This window comes from Episyrphus balteatus, chromosome 4, assembly GCF_945859705.1.
Source record: "Episyrphus balteatus chromosome 4, idEpiBalt1.1, whole genome shotgun sequence".
Classification (NCBI taxonomy): Eukaryota; Metazoa; Arthropoda; class Insecta; order Diptera; family Syrphidae; genus Episyrphus; species Episyrphus balteatus.
In genome coordinates, this window is record NC_079137.1 from 52,464,439 (window position 1) to 52,482,309 (window position 17,871).

The following is a 17,871-nucleotide window of genomic DNA, read 5'->3' on the forward strand; positions in this document are numbered from 1 at the left end:
TACCGCATACTAACCCATATATGGTTTATTGATTTCATATCGATTTATTCCCGTTATATTGCACCAAATGTCAAAAAGAAAATATTATAATAAAACTATGTCTATTTTTTCATAAATAACCGGTTTTTATTATCAGTAAGAGAGTCCTTATTCTGAAATAATCTCATTGTTTCAAGAGCATGTGTGAAGGTCAAGTCAGTGAATAAAAGTGTGTACTTTTCGATTGTTTTTTTTTATAAGAAACAAGTAATTTGCATCCAATTAAAAATATGTTTCGTATGTATTTATTATACTTTTATATGTTTACGAAGTTCGTTTTTTGTTATAATAATTTTTGTCTTTTTTTGACGTTTTTTCCAAAACACCATATATGGGTTATCATGCGTTGGTGACTTACATTACTGATTTTTGTGGGATTTTTATTTTTTTTTGTAAAATGAATTCGAAGACTTTCTATAGAACAAATAAGTGTGTAAATGCTATAACTGTGATGGCTTTCGAAGTGATGACGATAGCTTCAGATTTTGGCCCTTTTTAACATCAAACAAGCCATATTCGAGCACTTATGCAAATCTGTAAAACCTACAATGTCACGAAAAAGAGGACAACCTTCAACTTTGGCAGGTGATCAAAGCAGAGATGGAACAAAACAAAGTTGAGGGAGTTATACAAGTCACGGAAGTCCATCCCCATCTTATCCCGAAACTTCAATTCACTCACAACATCAACCAAGGGCAAAAGTCGTTGAATTCAGTGCGAACTGGAAAAATCGACCAAAAAAAAGCCAATATGTAAAATTTGCGGAATTAAGACGTACACAATGTGTAAAAAATGGAATGTGTTCTTCTGCTACAATGATAAAAGAAAGAGTTTGAATAAATTCCATAAATAAGAAGAGTCCATTGTAATAAAAACATACTTTACAAAACATACCTTGAATGCATACTAAACCATATATGGGTTATTAATTTTCTGCAGGAAATCGCCTTACAGCATACTAACCCATATATGGTTTATGTTTCTAAAAATGTATATATATAATATATAAACAAAAATAAAATTTTTATGTAATACCTTTTTTCAACCCCTAATAAAGCTAAAAAATTAAAAAAAAAAAATTTATATCACTTCGTTCATAATTCATGCAGTAGAGGGTTAAACTTGTTTGTAGATATAGTAGACATAGGATGAAATCATTCTTAGTATTGATGGCTTACGTTTAGTGTATGTACATATGCTTTTTGTTTTGAAATAAAGAAGAAACAAATTGTATATCGTTCATTATTTTGTAATGCATGTGTTGTGTTTTAATCCTTGACATTAAAAAAAAAGAAACAAATCTGTCCATTGATTCCAAAATTAGATTCCAATGCGACTTTGATTTTTACAAGTAATTTGTAAAAAAAAATATGAAAAGCTTTTATAAGAACGTCTAATATTAGTAGTAAGCTGGTAAAAAAAAACACAAATACTCAAATGTTGTCTCCAAACATTTTTCTGAACTAAAAACAAATAAAAAATCATACTTTGCTTTAAAAGTTACATACATAAATATTAAATCATTCATTGGCTTGACTGTTGAAAGATAACATCAACGTGACGTAATTTAATGCTAAGGATAGATTGATTACTTTAGATTGTTATCATAAAAAGACATCAGTATCTACTTATTATTCAAGAGAAACAACTTACCAGACAATATGAAATAGGTCTTAACGATAGTTATTAAAAAAACACATTTATCTTTTCAAACCTACTCAGGGTATCAATTTCACCCACAATCATTTTTGTGTTTATCTCCATTTAGAAACTTCAAGGTTAAAATTATTGACCCAGACATCTACAATAATGATAACCTCCTTTTCTTTGTTTTTTTTTTTTTTCTAAGCTCTTATTGATTTTATCACAACATAGTTCCCTTTGAATGATACTCATTATGGAATTTTTGTGACTTCATCAAGCACTTTCTTATTTCGTTTATTTGAATAAAACGGCTTAGTTATTTCAAGCACACTTTGCAATACATTAGCCTTTTTCTGTTGACAAAAGAAAAAATGCAGAATCTTTCAAATTCTCGTTTTGTAAATTCCTTGAATAAAACATTTGATGAATATTGTGAAGTTTCCAGTTGTCATGGATTGAAAACTTTAAAAGATAAAAGTGGTGGCAAAATTTTTAGGTAGGGATCTTGGACAAATGAACAACGACACTCCTCAACTGCTCCTTTCACAACTCGGATAACTCGAAATTTTGATTTAAGTTATCCGAGTTGAAATGTCTTGAGTTGAGTTGTCCTGAGTTGAGTTGTCCGAGGTAAACTATCCGAGTTCTTGAATAAAAGTTAAATTTTTAAGGATAATTTGGGCTATAACGATTTTGGCGATGATTTTTATGGCCAACAAAATGGCAACATCACTCTATACGGGTTTTTATGAAAATCCAGTTCGCATGATTATCGAATCTGATCATGCAATTTCTGCAAAAGTGTTATTCCCAGCTGTAACCGTTTGTCCAGGTACTCTTTTTAACTATTCAAAAGCTGTTAAAATATTGAAAACTTTGTAAGTTTGGCTAAATAAAGTTATAACATTTTACAAAAATCAATTGGAAACTTTTAATATTTGCAGTAATTTCCCTAAAAATGTTACTCAAGAAATTGTTTTGGACAGTTTTAATCAAATTTATGTTTTTACTGAGCAAAGGTATAAGCCAACGAAGGAAAAAATTGAACTTATGAAAGATGTTATGCATCTAAATAACTACACTTTGATTAAATTCTTAACCAATACGCAATGGGATTGTAGCCGATTTTTCTTTCGTTGCCGTTTTCAGTCGAAAATCATTAATTGCACCGATGTTTTTCGAATAAATAGAAGTCATGCTGGATTTTGTTGTTCTTTTAATTCTCAACAAACAATGTAAGAAATTAACAAACAAAAAACCCAAAAGTGCTAAAAGCTTTTCTATTATATTTTAGTGGAGAAAAACAAGCTTACAGATCAAATCGTCATGGCTTCCGTGAAGGACTTTCAATTATATTCAATGACGTTGAATTCGATTCCGAACAAGTGTACTCGAATGCTCAACGTTTTCAATTGCTCATCCATCGACCAATGGCTTATCCAGATGAGTCGACATTTCGAAAGTTTCTATATCGAAATGAAGAAGTTTTATTGCGCTACGATCCAACTGAAACAACATATTCGGATGAAGTTTGGAAAAGACTTAATATCGACGAACGCAAGTGCACCCTAATGTCGGAAACGCATCTTTATTTATTCGAGGATTATAATCGACAAAATTGTTTAACTGAATGTTTGACTTCGATTAGTTTAAAATTATGCAAATGTGTTCCATTTAATATGGTTTGGCCGGAAAATAGTTTGGTTTGTGATTTTGAACATATTCCTTGTATATCGAATACGCGTGGTAATATTGGTAATTTCAATTAATTAATTAGGTACTTAAAAAAATAATTTTTTATTTTTAGGAAATGTAACTTCATTGAAAAGGCATTGCAAATGTCCAGACAGGTGTCAAAGAGTTGAATATGCAATCCGTTTAATGGGTGGTAAGATCGATGATCCTGTGGAAGTTGTGGATCCTTTTTAGTGAGTTTTGATAATTTTTTTTGTTAAAATTAATACATGTGTCTTCTGAGCGGAACAGAATGTTTGGATTTTTTTTTTTGAAGCTTTAAACAAATCTCGGGATTTCAAAAATGAAAAAAAAATGCACGTCCATGCACGTATACTGAGGGAAAAGCCACAATGAAAACCACATTGAGTTAACTATTATTCGGAACGATTTTGCGTTGAAGATATGAGCATTTTAAGCAACGTGGAAAAATGGTTAATTTTTAATGGTTTCGTATCTTAAAGTCACATAAATCAAAGTAGTTCATCTCTGAAACAAAGACGATTCAACTTCAATTTATTTTTTCCCTCAGTATATTTGCTATATTGTTGTATGCGAACATTCTGGAGTCAAATCACTGCGTACGTTCGTTAACGTATGGTTGCTATGTGTCCCTATCTTTTTCTACTAATTAAATAGAGACAGCAATAGTCAAAACGATAACTTATGATCGGAATCGTGTGCCAGTTCTGAGAGTCCAAAATATGGTCTAAGGCCATTTAACGCTTGGACCATTTCTTTTGGGATACCCTCTCAGTGGTGTAACTAGCCCTTTGGACATTTCTTGTCCAGAGCCAAGCCCTACGCCCATGGATACTCTGTATAATAGATACAAAAAGCGCGATATGGTATAGCTTTAGTCCTTAAAATTTAAGCTAAAAAAAAGTTAAACTCGAAAAGATATTGATACTAACCCAGTTTTGAAGAAATGCATTTGAAAAAAGCAATTTTAGTTTCAATTAAAAAAAAAACATTTTTTTTTAAATCTTATTTTTTATAATGTAGAAAGAGTTTCTCTAAATTGGATTTAACTACATATTATTTGTTATTTAGCAGAGCCTTTCAAGTGAAACATCGAAAAATGTACGAGTCACTTTGGCGTATGCGTTTCAATTTTTTTGTTTTAAATTTTTTTGTATGTAAAATTCATAACGTTATTCTTAATTTTACTTTAAAAGTGTAAAAATTGTAGAGCGAAGTGTGAAAGTCTTATTTTTGAATACATAAAAAAACAATATTTTTTCCTATTTGTTTGTTACAAAAACATTTGAAAACTTAAAGAAAGTACTCGTATTTTTTTTGTTGAAATTATACATAGATAAACCACGTTGACTGTGGTTTTGTAAATACTGATCGTATAAATAAAATTAATGTTAAAGGAATAATGTTAAAGGAATAATTGACTTTCAAAAAACCCTTCAAAAATGGTATTTTTTTTTTTAATTCAAAACCTTTAGACCTTAGACCAATCAAACAAAATTTTTAAGGTATCATCAGTTAAGTCACAAAAACGAAAAACAAATTTGGACCAAATTTATGTTTTCCATCATAAAAAAAGCGCCCTAAACATTATATCTTAAAAACGGTTAAGATTAATTTTTTTGAAAGAAATGACTTTTGGGTTTATGTAAAATTTCTACAAGTGTGATTTGTACTGACTTTTTGTTAAATTCATTTCAGTAACTTTATTATTTTTTCATACAAAAATCCACACAAGATCAAATCAAAAATGGATTAAATTTTTTAACTTTTAGTGATGGCTTTCGTGGAAATATGACAGTGGTACACATTTTTTTACAATCACAAGAATACCGTCGAATACGACGCGACATTGTTTGGAATATTGTCTCACTTGCAGGTAAGAATTCGGTTTTACATTATTACAAGCATACAATATAACGAGTAGGTGACTGCATGACCTAGCTGCATTTAATACCTTATTTTAAGAACAAAAAAAATTCGGTGATTATAATGAATTAATATTACTTGTATCTATTTAAAGGCTGTTGTTTTGTGACTATTTTAAGTTGTTTTTTTTTATATATTTTTGAATATGCGTAGAATTTAATACTCAAAATGAATAAAAATTTTACATTATGATCTTAACAGTACTTATTTCTTTAATTCATTCAATAGGAAATCTTGGAAATTGCTACAGTGTGTTCGTGGGAATAAGCGTTTTATCAATCTTCGAATTGGTATACTATCTAACATTTGTGTTAGTTCGAAATTATAGAGAAAATGGAAATTTAAAAAAGAAGTTTCTTTTTAAAAGTCGAAAAATAACGTCGATTTCGAATACGGGCAAACTATAAGCAAATTAAACTTTTAATTTAAAAGAACAATTTATAAAACAATTTAATCCAGAATATGGTAAAATGAACCATAAACATGATGGGCCTCCGCACAAAAGACTAGTTCTTCAGGGGTAGCTAGCAGCCAAGTATAAAATGCAAACGTTGCTAAGCAACTTTAATATACTAAACACCGTTTTTAGGCAAGGGAAATTTAACAAACACATTGCAGGCAAAACTAGTCTTGTGTGTGGAGGCCCAATAATAGGAAGATACAATCGAAAAATACTTTTCAAAATTGTTTAAAATTTATCACATTTGTCAAAATATATGCTTTATAAAATAAAAATTTAGTTTTCCATCAGTTTTTTTGTTTGTTTTATTTTTACTTTCAATAATTTTTTGGCATCAAATTCAAACCAAAATGTCCCGTTCATTAGATAAAACTTCAACTAATAGAAAAAATCATACCAAATCAACAACAAAACTGCTCGTACAACCACCATTCTATTGTGTAGTCAAATCGTTTAACAAAGGTAAACCAAAGAAATCATCAAGTTTTGCTTCATACGATCTATCAAAGGAGGAAAACATTTTTAATGGACATTTTTCTGGACCAATGAAAAGTGTATCCGTAGAACAGAAACAAATATTAGAGAGTGGAAAACGAAATGATTATCTTACAATGCGCTACGATCATAGTCCTGATACAAAGTACAATTTTCCAGAAGCAACTAGCTGGCGTTATGGATGGCTTCATAATGTTAATTGCAAAAAAATATGAAAAGAACAGTTATTTTGTAAGATAATTTATTTGTATTTTGTTGTAAGTTTTGTAAGGTGTTTGAAAAATTTTGAATAAAAACTTATTGTTTTCCACAAATGTGTGTGTTTACTGTCTTGTTATTTGCTTTTAAAAAAGATGTTGGAATCAACATTGACGTCATCAACTAACGAACTAATGACCAGTTTTTTAGTGTTGCAAAAATTGTAGGGTTGACTTTAACAACATTCGGGGGCTAAGAATAAATTTTGTCGCTGTCTACGCCCACTTTCAGACTCCATCTTGAGAATTGATTCCCAAAATCCTCACACTCAGATCACATTTTTTGCGGGGATTTCAATGTTCACAATTCAAGTCAGCTTCGACATTCTGGCCAAACAACATCAAAAGGAATATTATGTAGAAATCTTCCCAAAGCTAAATTTTTGAACTCAGCTTTTCTGGTAATTTTGCCAACACACTTTACCTTTTTCTTTATTCACATCCCAATAAATATGTATATCTAGGGCTTAATTACATATTATCATTTCCTCAAGGCTTATCCCCACATTTTTTGATGAGGTATTCTTCTGCGTTGGCAAAACCACTTAATAAAATTTTCCCGAGAAGTTGAAAAACTGCATTTTTCTCCAACCTGTCCCTAAATAGAATTCCTCCCACTCCTTATTATGATCCAATTTGACCAATGTCCGTCCCTCTTTTTAAAATCATGAAAAGTGGATTAACCTTCAACTCATGTAACATCTCGAAGAAAGAAAAGTGTTTAACGACTGGCAGCAAGACTTTTGTAGCAGTATGTCTGCCCACTTGCGATTTGATGGCTCTGGGAAGTTAAAATTATTGACATTATTAAAGCTTTTAGTAGAGTTTAGCATCACTCTCTTTTATCAAGTATGCGTGCTTTTGGTATCAATGAATGCCTTCTTCATTGAATTAATAATAATTTATTAATTATAATTAATTACTTTTCTGGTCGTTTAATAAAAGTTATGTTGAAAGTTTTAAAATCTAATATTCTAATCTAATCTAATTATGAAAGTGGACTAAGTCACTCCCAAAAATGGCATCAAATCTAGCTTAAAAATAATTATTATTTAAGGGGTAAAGTTTATTTGAAAGCGAAATCGCAGTAAATAAACTTCTTTATTGCTCCTCTAGTGATTTCATAAAAGAAATATAATTAAATCGTTATAAGAAAATTATTATGTAAGTTTTTCTTCAAACAATGCAAAAAGTGACTTAGTCCACTTTCATAATCATGGGCGCATATGTGAGTGCTAGTGTGCCACAGGGTTCTGTTCTGTTTCCGCCTATATTTCTTAGTTTATTAATGACTTCTTATTTAAAACTGAATTGTTTTTCCGAAATGTCATCTGTCGTTCTATCTTTTATGGCTTTTTACTTGCTCTATTGGTTTCATGTCAGAAAAAATTTGGAACATATGATGTTCTAGCTATAGCAAATTTTCTCAAAAACAGCCCGAACTTTTTCGACTAAACTATATTTCACAACATGGCTTTCATGACTTATTGGAAAACTAGGTAGGTACATTTATGCAATACGTCGAATACTATTTTAAATTATTATTCAAGATCAATTAGTAACAACAAATTCTGAAAATAAATTGCCCCCGGCAGCAAAAAGGTTGGAAATTCCATCGAATTAAAATGATATAAAGTGGATTTATAGAAAAAGATACTTTAAGATTGCAGAACACATGCCAGATATTTTAAATTTGGTATCAGAAAAATCTGAAAAGAAATAAAAGAAATGCAATATCTTCAAGGTCTTTTATTAATCTCATTTAAACAGATGTCCCATTCAGTGAAATTATCTGAATAATCTAATAATCTTCCAATTAAAACCAGCAAAAGCGCACTTAATTTGCGAACATTATCGTTGATCACGAATTGTTTGATTTATTTTAAAATTTTACACCTTGAACTCTTATATTAGAAAAAATATATTTAATAATTTTTTTTTTACAAAAAAAAAGTTGTCGCATGTGAAAGATTAACAAAAATATCATAAAATATAATTTAAAATGGAATGATTTCACAGATTTACAATTACCAAGAAAAAAAAGCTAAGTACAATTTTAGAACTGATTTCATCTTTATATCTGTTGATGGGTTGATGGGTTTTATTATAAATTATATTATCTACGAGTTTAGGGTCGGTCTTTTTAAGAAAGCAATTAGATAATAATCTATTATATAATTAATCAATAATTTTATTTTATGCGATCAATTTATTTATTAAAGTTAAAAAAGATATTGAAATCTAGTTTTCGGAATTCTGTCTTTTGATGTGTATAATTTCTTATAATTACTTTTACAATTCATTAATTTTCTTTTAAATACTTTAATTAAAAATAAAGAATTAATTAAAATAGTATAGATAACTTTTCGAAGAACTATTTCATTTCGACTTTTCAAAAAAACATTTTTGACATTAGAAATATTTTTCGTGTTAGTTGTTTGTATAGTTTTCTATTTTAGGGAATTGTTTCATAAACCTCTTCAGACTTAAAAAAAAAACATCTGTTTTCTGAATAACCAATAAAAGTTTTTTTGATTTGAAAAATATTTTAAAAAAAGATAAAAATTTAAGTAACAATCAAACAAAAGACTCAACCAGTCAAAATATACATATTTGCTTGATGATAACAAAGACCAGCCTCTGATGTGAAACGTTTATAAAATTTCACCAAAAAAATAATCCAATTAAGTCGTTCAAAATCACGAGAGTATCACGAACGATAACAATATCCTCAAATAATAAAAAGTAAATGTCGCATCATTCATTGTGTGATTTTATCACTACTTTTGTTTATAACATCAAAAAATTATCACGACGATGATCAACTTATATCAGATTGTGAGAGTTCTTTTTTTTTTGTGTTTTTAGATTTTATTGACGAAATTAAAATATTAATTTTATCTTAACGTGAGTTTCATTATTTTTCAAGTTATAACAACTAACGTTGGTTGCGGGTTAATGGAAAAGTTAATACACATATGTAACTCAATTAATTGATTGACGTTTAATAAGATTTTTTAATAATAAAAAGATGACAAACTTTGAATAATATCACGTTTTTCGTAACATCTTTGAATAAATGTGCGCAAAAGAGGACGAATTAGTTTGTATGACTAATAAAAATATAACAGAAGTCATATCATAAAGAAAGACAGTTAGTTTTTGAATTAAAGGAAGTCTTAATATAGGTACATTTAAAATGTCGGTGTAAATTAATTATACAATATTGACAAATGTCTCGTTTTGCAATATTTGCCAAAGATTGTATTTGTTCAAGACAACTTCTTTATTCGACGTACACCGAAATTTGAATTTGAACCCAGAAAAAAAAATAGACGTCACGTACAGACAGAAAAAATCAACAAATTAAATGGACATCGAAAAGTTTATACTTCAGAAAACTTTAAAAAAATATATATTTTTCACTTAAACTAGAGTTCAAATAGAAGTTGTTTTTAAAAAAATAATACAGGTTAATAAACAATTAAGATTTAAAGAAAATATCACACACTTAATAAGTGTACCTCGCTGTTCAATGTACGAGATAATCATAAATTAATTATTATTATAAACACTTTAACATCTCGTCTTAATACTTGACAGCAATCAATCATTATAAGTATGAGGCACTTGAAAAAATCAAAAATTTCATTCAAACAAGAGAAAGATAAACTACTCCCAATTTTATTTTAATAAAGAGACGTATGGTATTTAGTTTGTTTTATCATAATATCGTAAGACGTAAGAGTAGGTACTTTTTTAGTTTAAATCATAAGAGAAACTGATTTTATTGATATGTAAATAAAACTACTGGGTATTAATGTGACCATCTCAATAAACATATGATTAAATATAGCTTTTTGAATTTGAGCATTTTCTTCTTCAAATTTAGACTTTGTTTGTTGATACAAGTAAATTATTATCAATAAATTATAAATCATTTAAAATTTAAGTTTTAAGCTTAAAAAAATTATTTTATTGCCTTCGGATGACATCGAAACCGAAAATGAGCCGTTTTTCTTAACTTATTTTTCATTCACGAAGTTGCGACAAAAAAAAAATGTTTAGTTGGAAAAAAATGTACGATTTTGCACTACAGGCCCAGGTTTAGAATCTGACGATAAAATCATGATAAGACCAAGCATTGGCTTGCCACATTGATCTCTCTTCTCACTACATCGGTCGATGCGTCCTAGTAAAAGAGAGAAAGCGGCAGCACACAACCTATTTTATAATGAAGTTTTCATGTAAAATTATCGTTTGTAAACCAACTTTTCACTCTTTACAGACAACTACTTATTTTCTTAATATATTTACTTCATTACAAACGCATACATTTTATCAATGGCCTACTTCACCTGTTGACAGTATTCTACTCATATTCTTTTTTTTTCTACGATTATTTTGTCAATTTTATAAAAGATTACGGAATCGGATAATAATTGATATTCATGAATATTAGATTCATTCATATATTCAGGGATTTTTCGAAAAAAAATTTTACCCCAACTTTCAAACGCGATTTTCTCGGAATTTTGAAAAAAATTCGAAAAACCGGATTATACCACTATCGGGTAGCTGAGAATATAAGCTTTCATATGGCACCACTCCCCTGTCTCTAGATCAAAGCGTTCCAACGCCTATATCGCTGAATTTTGAAGAAAATGAAAAAAAAATTTTTAGATGCCAAAAGGTAGCGGGGACTCTAACCTACATTTGGGTACAACTCCCATCCCTGTAGGTCCACGCGTTCTCAAACCGGGAGAACTTAAAAGTAAAAAAAAAATTGGCACGATTCTGAAAAAATAGGCATGATGTGGCGGTTTAACATGGAAGGCGATTTATTAAAAATCTGACAATGTGCAAAGCGTAGGCCCATGGCACAAGCTATCATTTGGCATCACTCCCAAAAATTGCTCTCAAGCGGTTTAGCTTCCAGGAGCGTTCAAAGATTCGGGGATTTTTCGAAAAAAAATTTCACCCCAACTTTCAAACGCGATTTTCTCGGAATTTTGAAAAAAATCGAAAAACCGGATTGTACCGAAATTTTTTTTATGATAAAAAAAGAAATATTTTACTAAAAAAATAGAAATATATTTACTATTAAAAAAACCAAGAGAAAAGATCACGAAAAATTATCTGTTTTATTTATAAAAATATCCATGTGTTAAAATAATTCCATTTATAACTAGAACCAAACATCTTAAGCTATGGTGTTTTATAAAAGTTTAAAATATCTTCATATTTCATTATACTTTCCAAATAAAAATCAATGTATCCTCTCACCCATCACAGCTATAACCTATAAGATCACTTTACCTTAGCTCACCCAACAGCTCAGCTCAGCTCAACCATCAGCTCAGCTCACTTTCAGCTCAAATGAGCTGAGCTATGGTACATAGCTCAAAAGTGAGCTAGCTCAAAATTTAAGCTGAGCTGTGAGCTGAGCTCAGCTCACTTTTGAGCTTTGTAGCAACCCTGCAAGTTCCATATTACAACATAAGTAAATTTCACAGAATAAATTGAAAACTACATGGACGCAAGGAGGATGAAAGAATTAATTTATTGTTCACTTGATAAAAATGTAAAAAAACGAAGTGTGGATTAATTAATTTAATAATAGAAATTAAAAATATCAAATGAAATTCATTTACATATACTGAATGAGAAGTATAACTTCAGTCGGGTGTACATGTGTACACACACTCTTTTTTTTTTTTACGGAAGGAAATCTTCAAAAGACACTTGGCAGTATTCGACACTAAGTAGTGTGGGACTCTTAACCACTAAAACCACCTCTTTATCAGGACCAATCTTGAGAGATCGACATCAGATTTTTCTTTCTTAACTTTGTAAAATCACTTTGGGAGAAGTTTAAACTTTTAATACTTTCCCATGTTTTTTTTAGACCAAAAGCTCATAAGGCTTGGTTCTTCTTAATCTCCGAACATGGTTTCTGGTATTCAAGACGGACACCATTTCAGAATTGGTATGACTTTGCAGTCTCTGATTATGGGATACAGCGTATTTTTTAACAACTTCTGTAACCGTTTCTATTTGTAAGTCACGATGTAGATTGCTATTTCTTATGTAGGTACCAAGGTGCATTAACTATTCCACGAAGGACTTTGTTTTGGAATTTTTGGATGATTTCGGTATTTGTTTTCTTTGTACAGCCCCATAATTGGATACCATAGGTCCAAACAGGCTTTAGTACTTGATTATACAGCATTATTTTGTTTTGGGTTGATAAATCAGAGTTGTTACCAAGTAACCAGTACATTTTTCTATATTTCAAGTTTAGTTCTTCTCTTTTCTTTTTGATGTGCTCTTTCCACTTTAGCTTTGCATCCAAAGTCATTCCAAGGTATTTGGCCGTATTGGCGTAAGGTACAGCTTGATTATTAATAATTATTGGAATATTGTTTATCTTTTTATTTGTAAAGTTTTTATGTGAAGATTTTGTTTCATTGAGTTTGATACGCCATTTTTCGGTCCAATCTCTGACTGTGTCGACGGCATTTTGTAGTTTTACTGCTGCCTTAGAGACACATTTGTCGGGTACCAAAATTGCGGTATCATCTGCAAAAAATACGCCTCAGTGAATAAGTTTTGATTATTAATACAAAATATATTGCCGCTTTATATAAAAAGAAAACAAACCAATTGGATTTTGTTGCGTATTCTCTACCAAGATGAACAAAATATTTTATAGTTTTTACTTTAAAAATACAATATGATGCTCTGTCATTTTACTTTGGTTCGATGACATAAATTCTGAATACCTTATCAATAGAATTCAATATATAAGATATCTAAATCCTCTGTTGGTCTTTTTCTGAGAGTTTTCAATTCATCAACAAAAAAAAAAAAAAAACGGACAAAGAACTAAAAAAAGGAGTCTGATGATCGGGTTGGTCCCCTTGAAATAGCTTTAACTCCATCTTGGTGGCTCACGCAAGTGGAAGGGGATCTCGATAAACTTGGGTTTTCTTTGTTGGTTTTAGTCCATAGGAATTTTTTTTTAGCAAAAATGGTGTATGTATTATGGCCCTAAAGCTAAAAATTTCCAATAATTGAAGTGTACTTTGTGAAACTAAATGGGTTCAAAAATATTCCTTTTAAATTTTCCTCAGTTCCGTCACAATTTTTTTTAATAAATAATAATTTTTATAACAAGTAAATTCATTCCAATTTTTTGTTCATGTTTTTTGGGATATTCATTCTCGTGAAAACAAAATGCTAAGACCTACCTACCTACATTTTAAGAAAATTTATTTTTGGCAAAACTGTTTACAAACAGCATAAAATAAATTTGTTGAGATCAAAACCAAGTTTGAAAAATAATGGCCTAGCGATAGAATTCAAAATGGTGGATAGAAATTATCATAAATTAAAATTGTCGAAAAATGGTCTCATTTTGTTGAATTGAGCTGTGTGCTGTTTGTGCGTTTTTTGTAATGATAAATTTTAAAGTGATAAATTTCAAAATAAAAGGAAAAATAATAATTTTTTGAAGTCAAGTCATTGTTTTAGATGTTAGCAGAATCTGCAAAAAAAAATAATTCAAAACCTGTGGTTGTTTTTCTTGTTTCTCTATGGCAAAGCATTTTACATCGAAAAACTGAGTTATTTTTTTCTTGTATGTATTTAACTTATTTTATTTTTTTGTATAGTGGTGTTTATACTCATAAAAAATAACAAAACTGTCCAGGAATTGCATTGTTAAATTTCTTTATGCAATCTATCCGAATCTCTTCCCTAAATTGTTAAAAGGTGGATTAGGAAATATTTTTTTCTTAAAATCGACTATCGCAAATTTTATCAGTACGGGCTAGCCATTTCCAAACATTTTCAACAAGATTCAAAGTTGTTTTCTACGGCAGATACTGAAATACTTCCTAAATTTGCACTTCCTCCCAATATTTTACAGAGCATTTTTTGTGGTAAGAGGCGTGATCCTGTTGAAAAATTCAGTATACTGGTTCACAAATACTAGAGAATTAGGAAAAAGTTTCTTGAATATTCATTGACAAATAATTGTGACCATTCTTCACGTTTGAAATTCATTATTTGCATTATCGTAGTAGATTACTTTCTTCCATGCCTTAACAATTCTTTTTTGACAATGAAGTTGGTCTCAAAGTGGTTTCTTCTTTCGCAGAATGTTAAATTGATAGATTAACTCATTAAGGACATCAAAATTAAATCTTCGTTGATCCAAAAATAAAACAAGAAATACCACTCAACTTTACATGTGGTAAGGGATTTCAAAAACCTTAAACGCATACAATTCTGTTCTTGGTGTAGTAATGGTGTCTTTTCGAAATTCAGCCATTTTAGAAGATTGGGACTAATGACCATTCTATTTACTGTCCTAAAATTACAAATAACAACTGTTTTTCACTTTTATTCTTGTCATTAATCCATTATTTACTCGTCTAAGAATGTTTTTTTTGCATTTTTTTACCACCATTCATTTTTTTTACCCCCAGAATGTTTGTATCTGAAGTCTGGATAGAGCATTATTCACAATTCATTATTTTTTTAACCATACCAGTACTGGTAGATCCTTCATTCTTTATTTTGTTTAGCAAGGTGTTTTCGCCAAAATTTAGCGATTTTAATCCACCCATGTTTTTCAAAATGGCAGTATGATTATTAAATTACACTTAGGAAAGTCCAGTTATTTGTTTTAATGGTAAATTTGATTGAAATCCACAAAAACATTAAAGTTAACAATTGTGTACCTATTCTGATGAAGAAAAAAATAAGTTAATTTTTCCTCAAAAATTACTTTACAAGAAAAACAATGGAAAAGTTATAATCATATTTTGAAATAACTTTAACCGTTGCGTTTCCTTACATCTTAAACTATTAAAAAATAATAAAACCTTGTTAGGTGACGCACCACTATTGGGGACAAATCATTATTGAACATTTGAAAAGTTGTTTACCTATTCTGATGAAAAGGAGTGTATAATTGGACTCTCAGTATCCTTGTGTTTTTTCTGAACATTTAAGCAGGAAAAATATACAAAGAATACAAATATTATCATAACAGTTGTTCATCATCATATTTTTGTGATCTCTAAAACTGTTTTTGAATACTTTTCTATATATTGCATATCTGGTCACCGTATATCATTCAGAAAACACACAAAATAAAGAGCATGCGATGTGTGATAAAAACGTGCAATTTAAGAGTCAAACTCTGTCCATTCGATTTTATTTATAACATAACGTCATTTCGCTTGTAAGCGAATGTACGAATGTCATTGTCACATTGTCGAAGGAGAGTAATCCGTTCGAAGAGCAAATAATACTTATTTGTTGTTGTTGTTTGTTTGCTGACTATTTCGACTGTTTCGTTAACATGCTGTGTGAAGCTGCTGAAGCTCATCTCATCATCAACTCAAACTAAACTAAAAAAAAAAGTACATCAACCTGCTGCTGGCTTTCAGCTGTTTATGAAGGCAGGAAGGTTATAAACTTAAATCGCTTTTATCTTTATCACTTGCTCTAAGTCAGTAAAATATCTCGGTGGCGTTCGGTGTTGAAGGTATAGAGGTGTTTATTTCTTTTTTATTAATATCAACGACATCTTTCTGTTCAATCGTAAGCAACGACTTGAATCAACGAAATAAATAAATAAAAAAAAAAATAATTCTATTTTATTATTTTATTTCAACGAGTATATTCCGATTCGTCATCGTCACATCATCGCATGTACATTGTACATACTCTCTGGTATAGTTCTATAGTCGTCTTCTCAAGCTTCTGCTCGACTCGAACACTGCACGGCTGGTGGGTTATATAGACTAGGTACCTTATACTTAAACGATCAATTAGTTGAATAGGTGTTCCATTGCTAAGTCAAACGCCAACGCCGCCGACACGCCGGCCACCACAACTATACCGCAAATCGCTAATCGACATCGCCGCCCGACTCAATCCGATCGTTTCCAATATTATTTCCTATATTTGAAAAAAAAACCACAACAAGAACGTTTGCCAAAAACGACAACGTAATTTAAAAAAATAAAAAAAAAAAATTATTTAGTAATAAATAAAAAAATAATACATTTTTTTTTGTTATTTAATTGTATAACCATCAAGTGATTGTTTTTTGTCTTCGCGCCCGTTGACGTCTGTTTACGGTTATTTGGTAATTTCTATTATTTGGTTCTTTTTCGACAATTTTTATTATTTGTTTATTTGACATTTTTTGTTTTTTAATTAAAAAAAAAAAAAAAAAACTTAAAAAAAAGGGAACATGATTATCAAAAGTTCGACGGGATTTAAAGGACTTCTTCTTAGTGTCACGAACTCAACAGGGTAACGAAAAGATTTTTTTATTATTTTTTTTTTTATTTATTAATCCTTAATCGTTGATGACCTAAGAGAAAGGAAGAGAGAGAGAGAGAAAGAGTTTATAGTGTGAACGAAATAAAATAAATTATAAACTAAATTATTGTTTATAATTAATTTTTTTTTTAAATATTTTTTTTTTTGTCTGTGAAGATAAATAATTTTTTTTGTTCGTGTTGCTTGTACCTGTTACGATATAAATTTTGATGCTGGCTTATTATTGGGCGAGGAAGACTTCTTCAAGGTGAGTGTCAACAACAATGTGTGCAATGTTCATGAATATTAAGTGAGATTAGTACATGTTTTTAATTTTTTTTTTTTTTAATTTTATGAGATGATTTTTATCATGCTTATGCATTACGAGTGTATGTAGATAAATTGAAGGACAAACAGACGGGTTGTCACATTAAGATCAATGTTTTAAGTGTTGATAGTGGAAATTTTATTACAATTTATTATTTTTTTTTTTGTATTGTTTTATTTTTGCATGTGTCAAGAAAAGAGATTGGTTTTTCTTTGCTTTTGTTGATTGAAAAAATTAAAGCATTTAAGAGTTTTGTAAAGGCTATTATTTTTATTTTCTTAGGATTCGAGGTTGTTTTCAAAATGTTTGATTATCATGCAATAGTGAAGGTGTGAAATGATAATAATCTGAGAGAATTTATATTTAACTTAATTTAAGGAAAATAAAGTATTGCAAAACAATTTCTTCATGTCACTTGATTTATTCTATAAGCCTTGTACCATGTTAAAATTGTATGATTCCCATAAAAATGTCAAAATGATTTCAACAACTTTGTAAATGTTAAATTTGTAAATGTTAAATATATTATGTTGTTATTTATAATTTATTAAAAGAAATACCCAAGTTATTTCTCAGACTTTACCTAAGATTATATATTTTTCAACGTATCCTATAAATTAAAAAAAAAATAAAAGATTTGTAATAGAGATAGGACTTTT

General features: G+C 29.5%; 3 protein-coding genes across 4 annotated transcripts in view; all 3 read left to right on the top strand.

Annotated features, from left to right (window-relative positions):
• Nucleotides 1-3,495: 3,495 nt before the first annotated feature.
• Nucleotides 3,496-6,130, top strand: LOC129918982 (sodium channel protein Nach-like). Its single transcript, XM_055999754.1, has 3 exons — nucleotides 3,496-3,611; nucleotides 5,172-5,275; nucleotides 5,554-6,130. Exons 1-3 carry the CDS (start codon nucleotides 3,565-3,567, stop codon nucleotides 5,730-5,732), a joined length of 330 nt encoding a protein of 109 aa, XP_055855729.1. The 5' UTR covers nucleotides 3,496-3,564; the 3' UTR covers nucleotides 5,733-6,130.
• Nucleotides 6,131-6,135: 5 nt separating this feature from the next.
• LOC129919255 (uncharacterized) lies at nucleotides 6,136-6,495 on the top strand. The gene has a single exon (XM_056000109.1). The coding sequence runs from the start codon at nucleotides 6,136-6,138 to the stop codon at nucleotides 6,493-6,495; it is 360 nt and encodes a 119-aa protein (XP_055856084.1).
• Nucleotides 6,496-16,113: 9,618 nt separating this feature from the next.
• The window catches only part of LOC129918983 (putative inorganic phosphate cotransporter), a 53,817-nt gene continuing 52,059 nt past the window's right edge, over nucleotides 16,114-17,871 (top strand). The window contains exon 1 of one of the 2 annotated variants that reach the window (XM_055999758.1): nucleotides 16,114-16,875. The gene's annotated coding sequence lies outside the window, so the exon portion shown is untranslated. Of the gene's footprint in view, nucleotides 16,876-16,902; nucleotides 17,153-17,871 lie in introns of those variants that run through there. The other variant, XM_055999756.1, reaches the window with a different exon arrangement.

Coding starts and splice junctions, on each gene's coding strand:
- LOC129918982 (XM_055999754.1), top strand. CDS start 3,565: ATGGGTGGTAAGATCGATGATCCTGTGGAAGTTGTGGATCCTTTTTA. Junction 3,612..5,171: donor GAAGTTGTGGATCCTTTTTA/GTGAGTTTTGAT, acceptor TTTAACTTTTAG/TGATGGCTTTCGTGGAAATA. Junction 5,276..5,553: donor GAATATTGTCTCACTTGCAG/GTAAGAATTCGG, acceptor TTCATTCAATAG/GAAATCTTGGAAATTGCTAC.
- LOC129919255 (XM_056000109.1), top strand. CDS start 6,136: ATGTCCCGTTCATTAGATAAAACTTCAACTAATAGAAAAAATCATACC.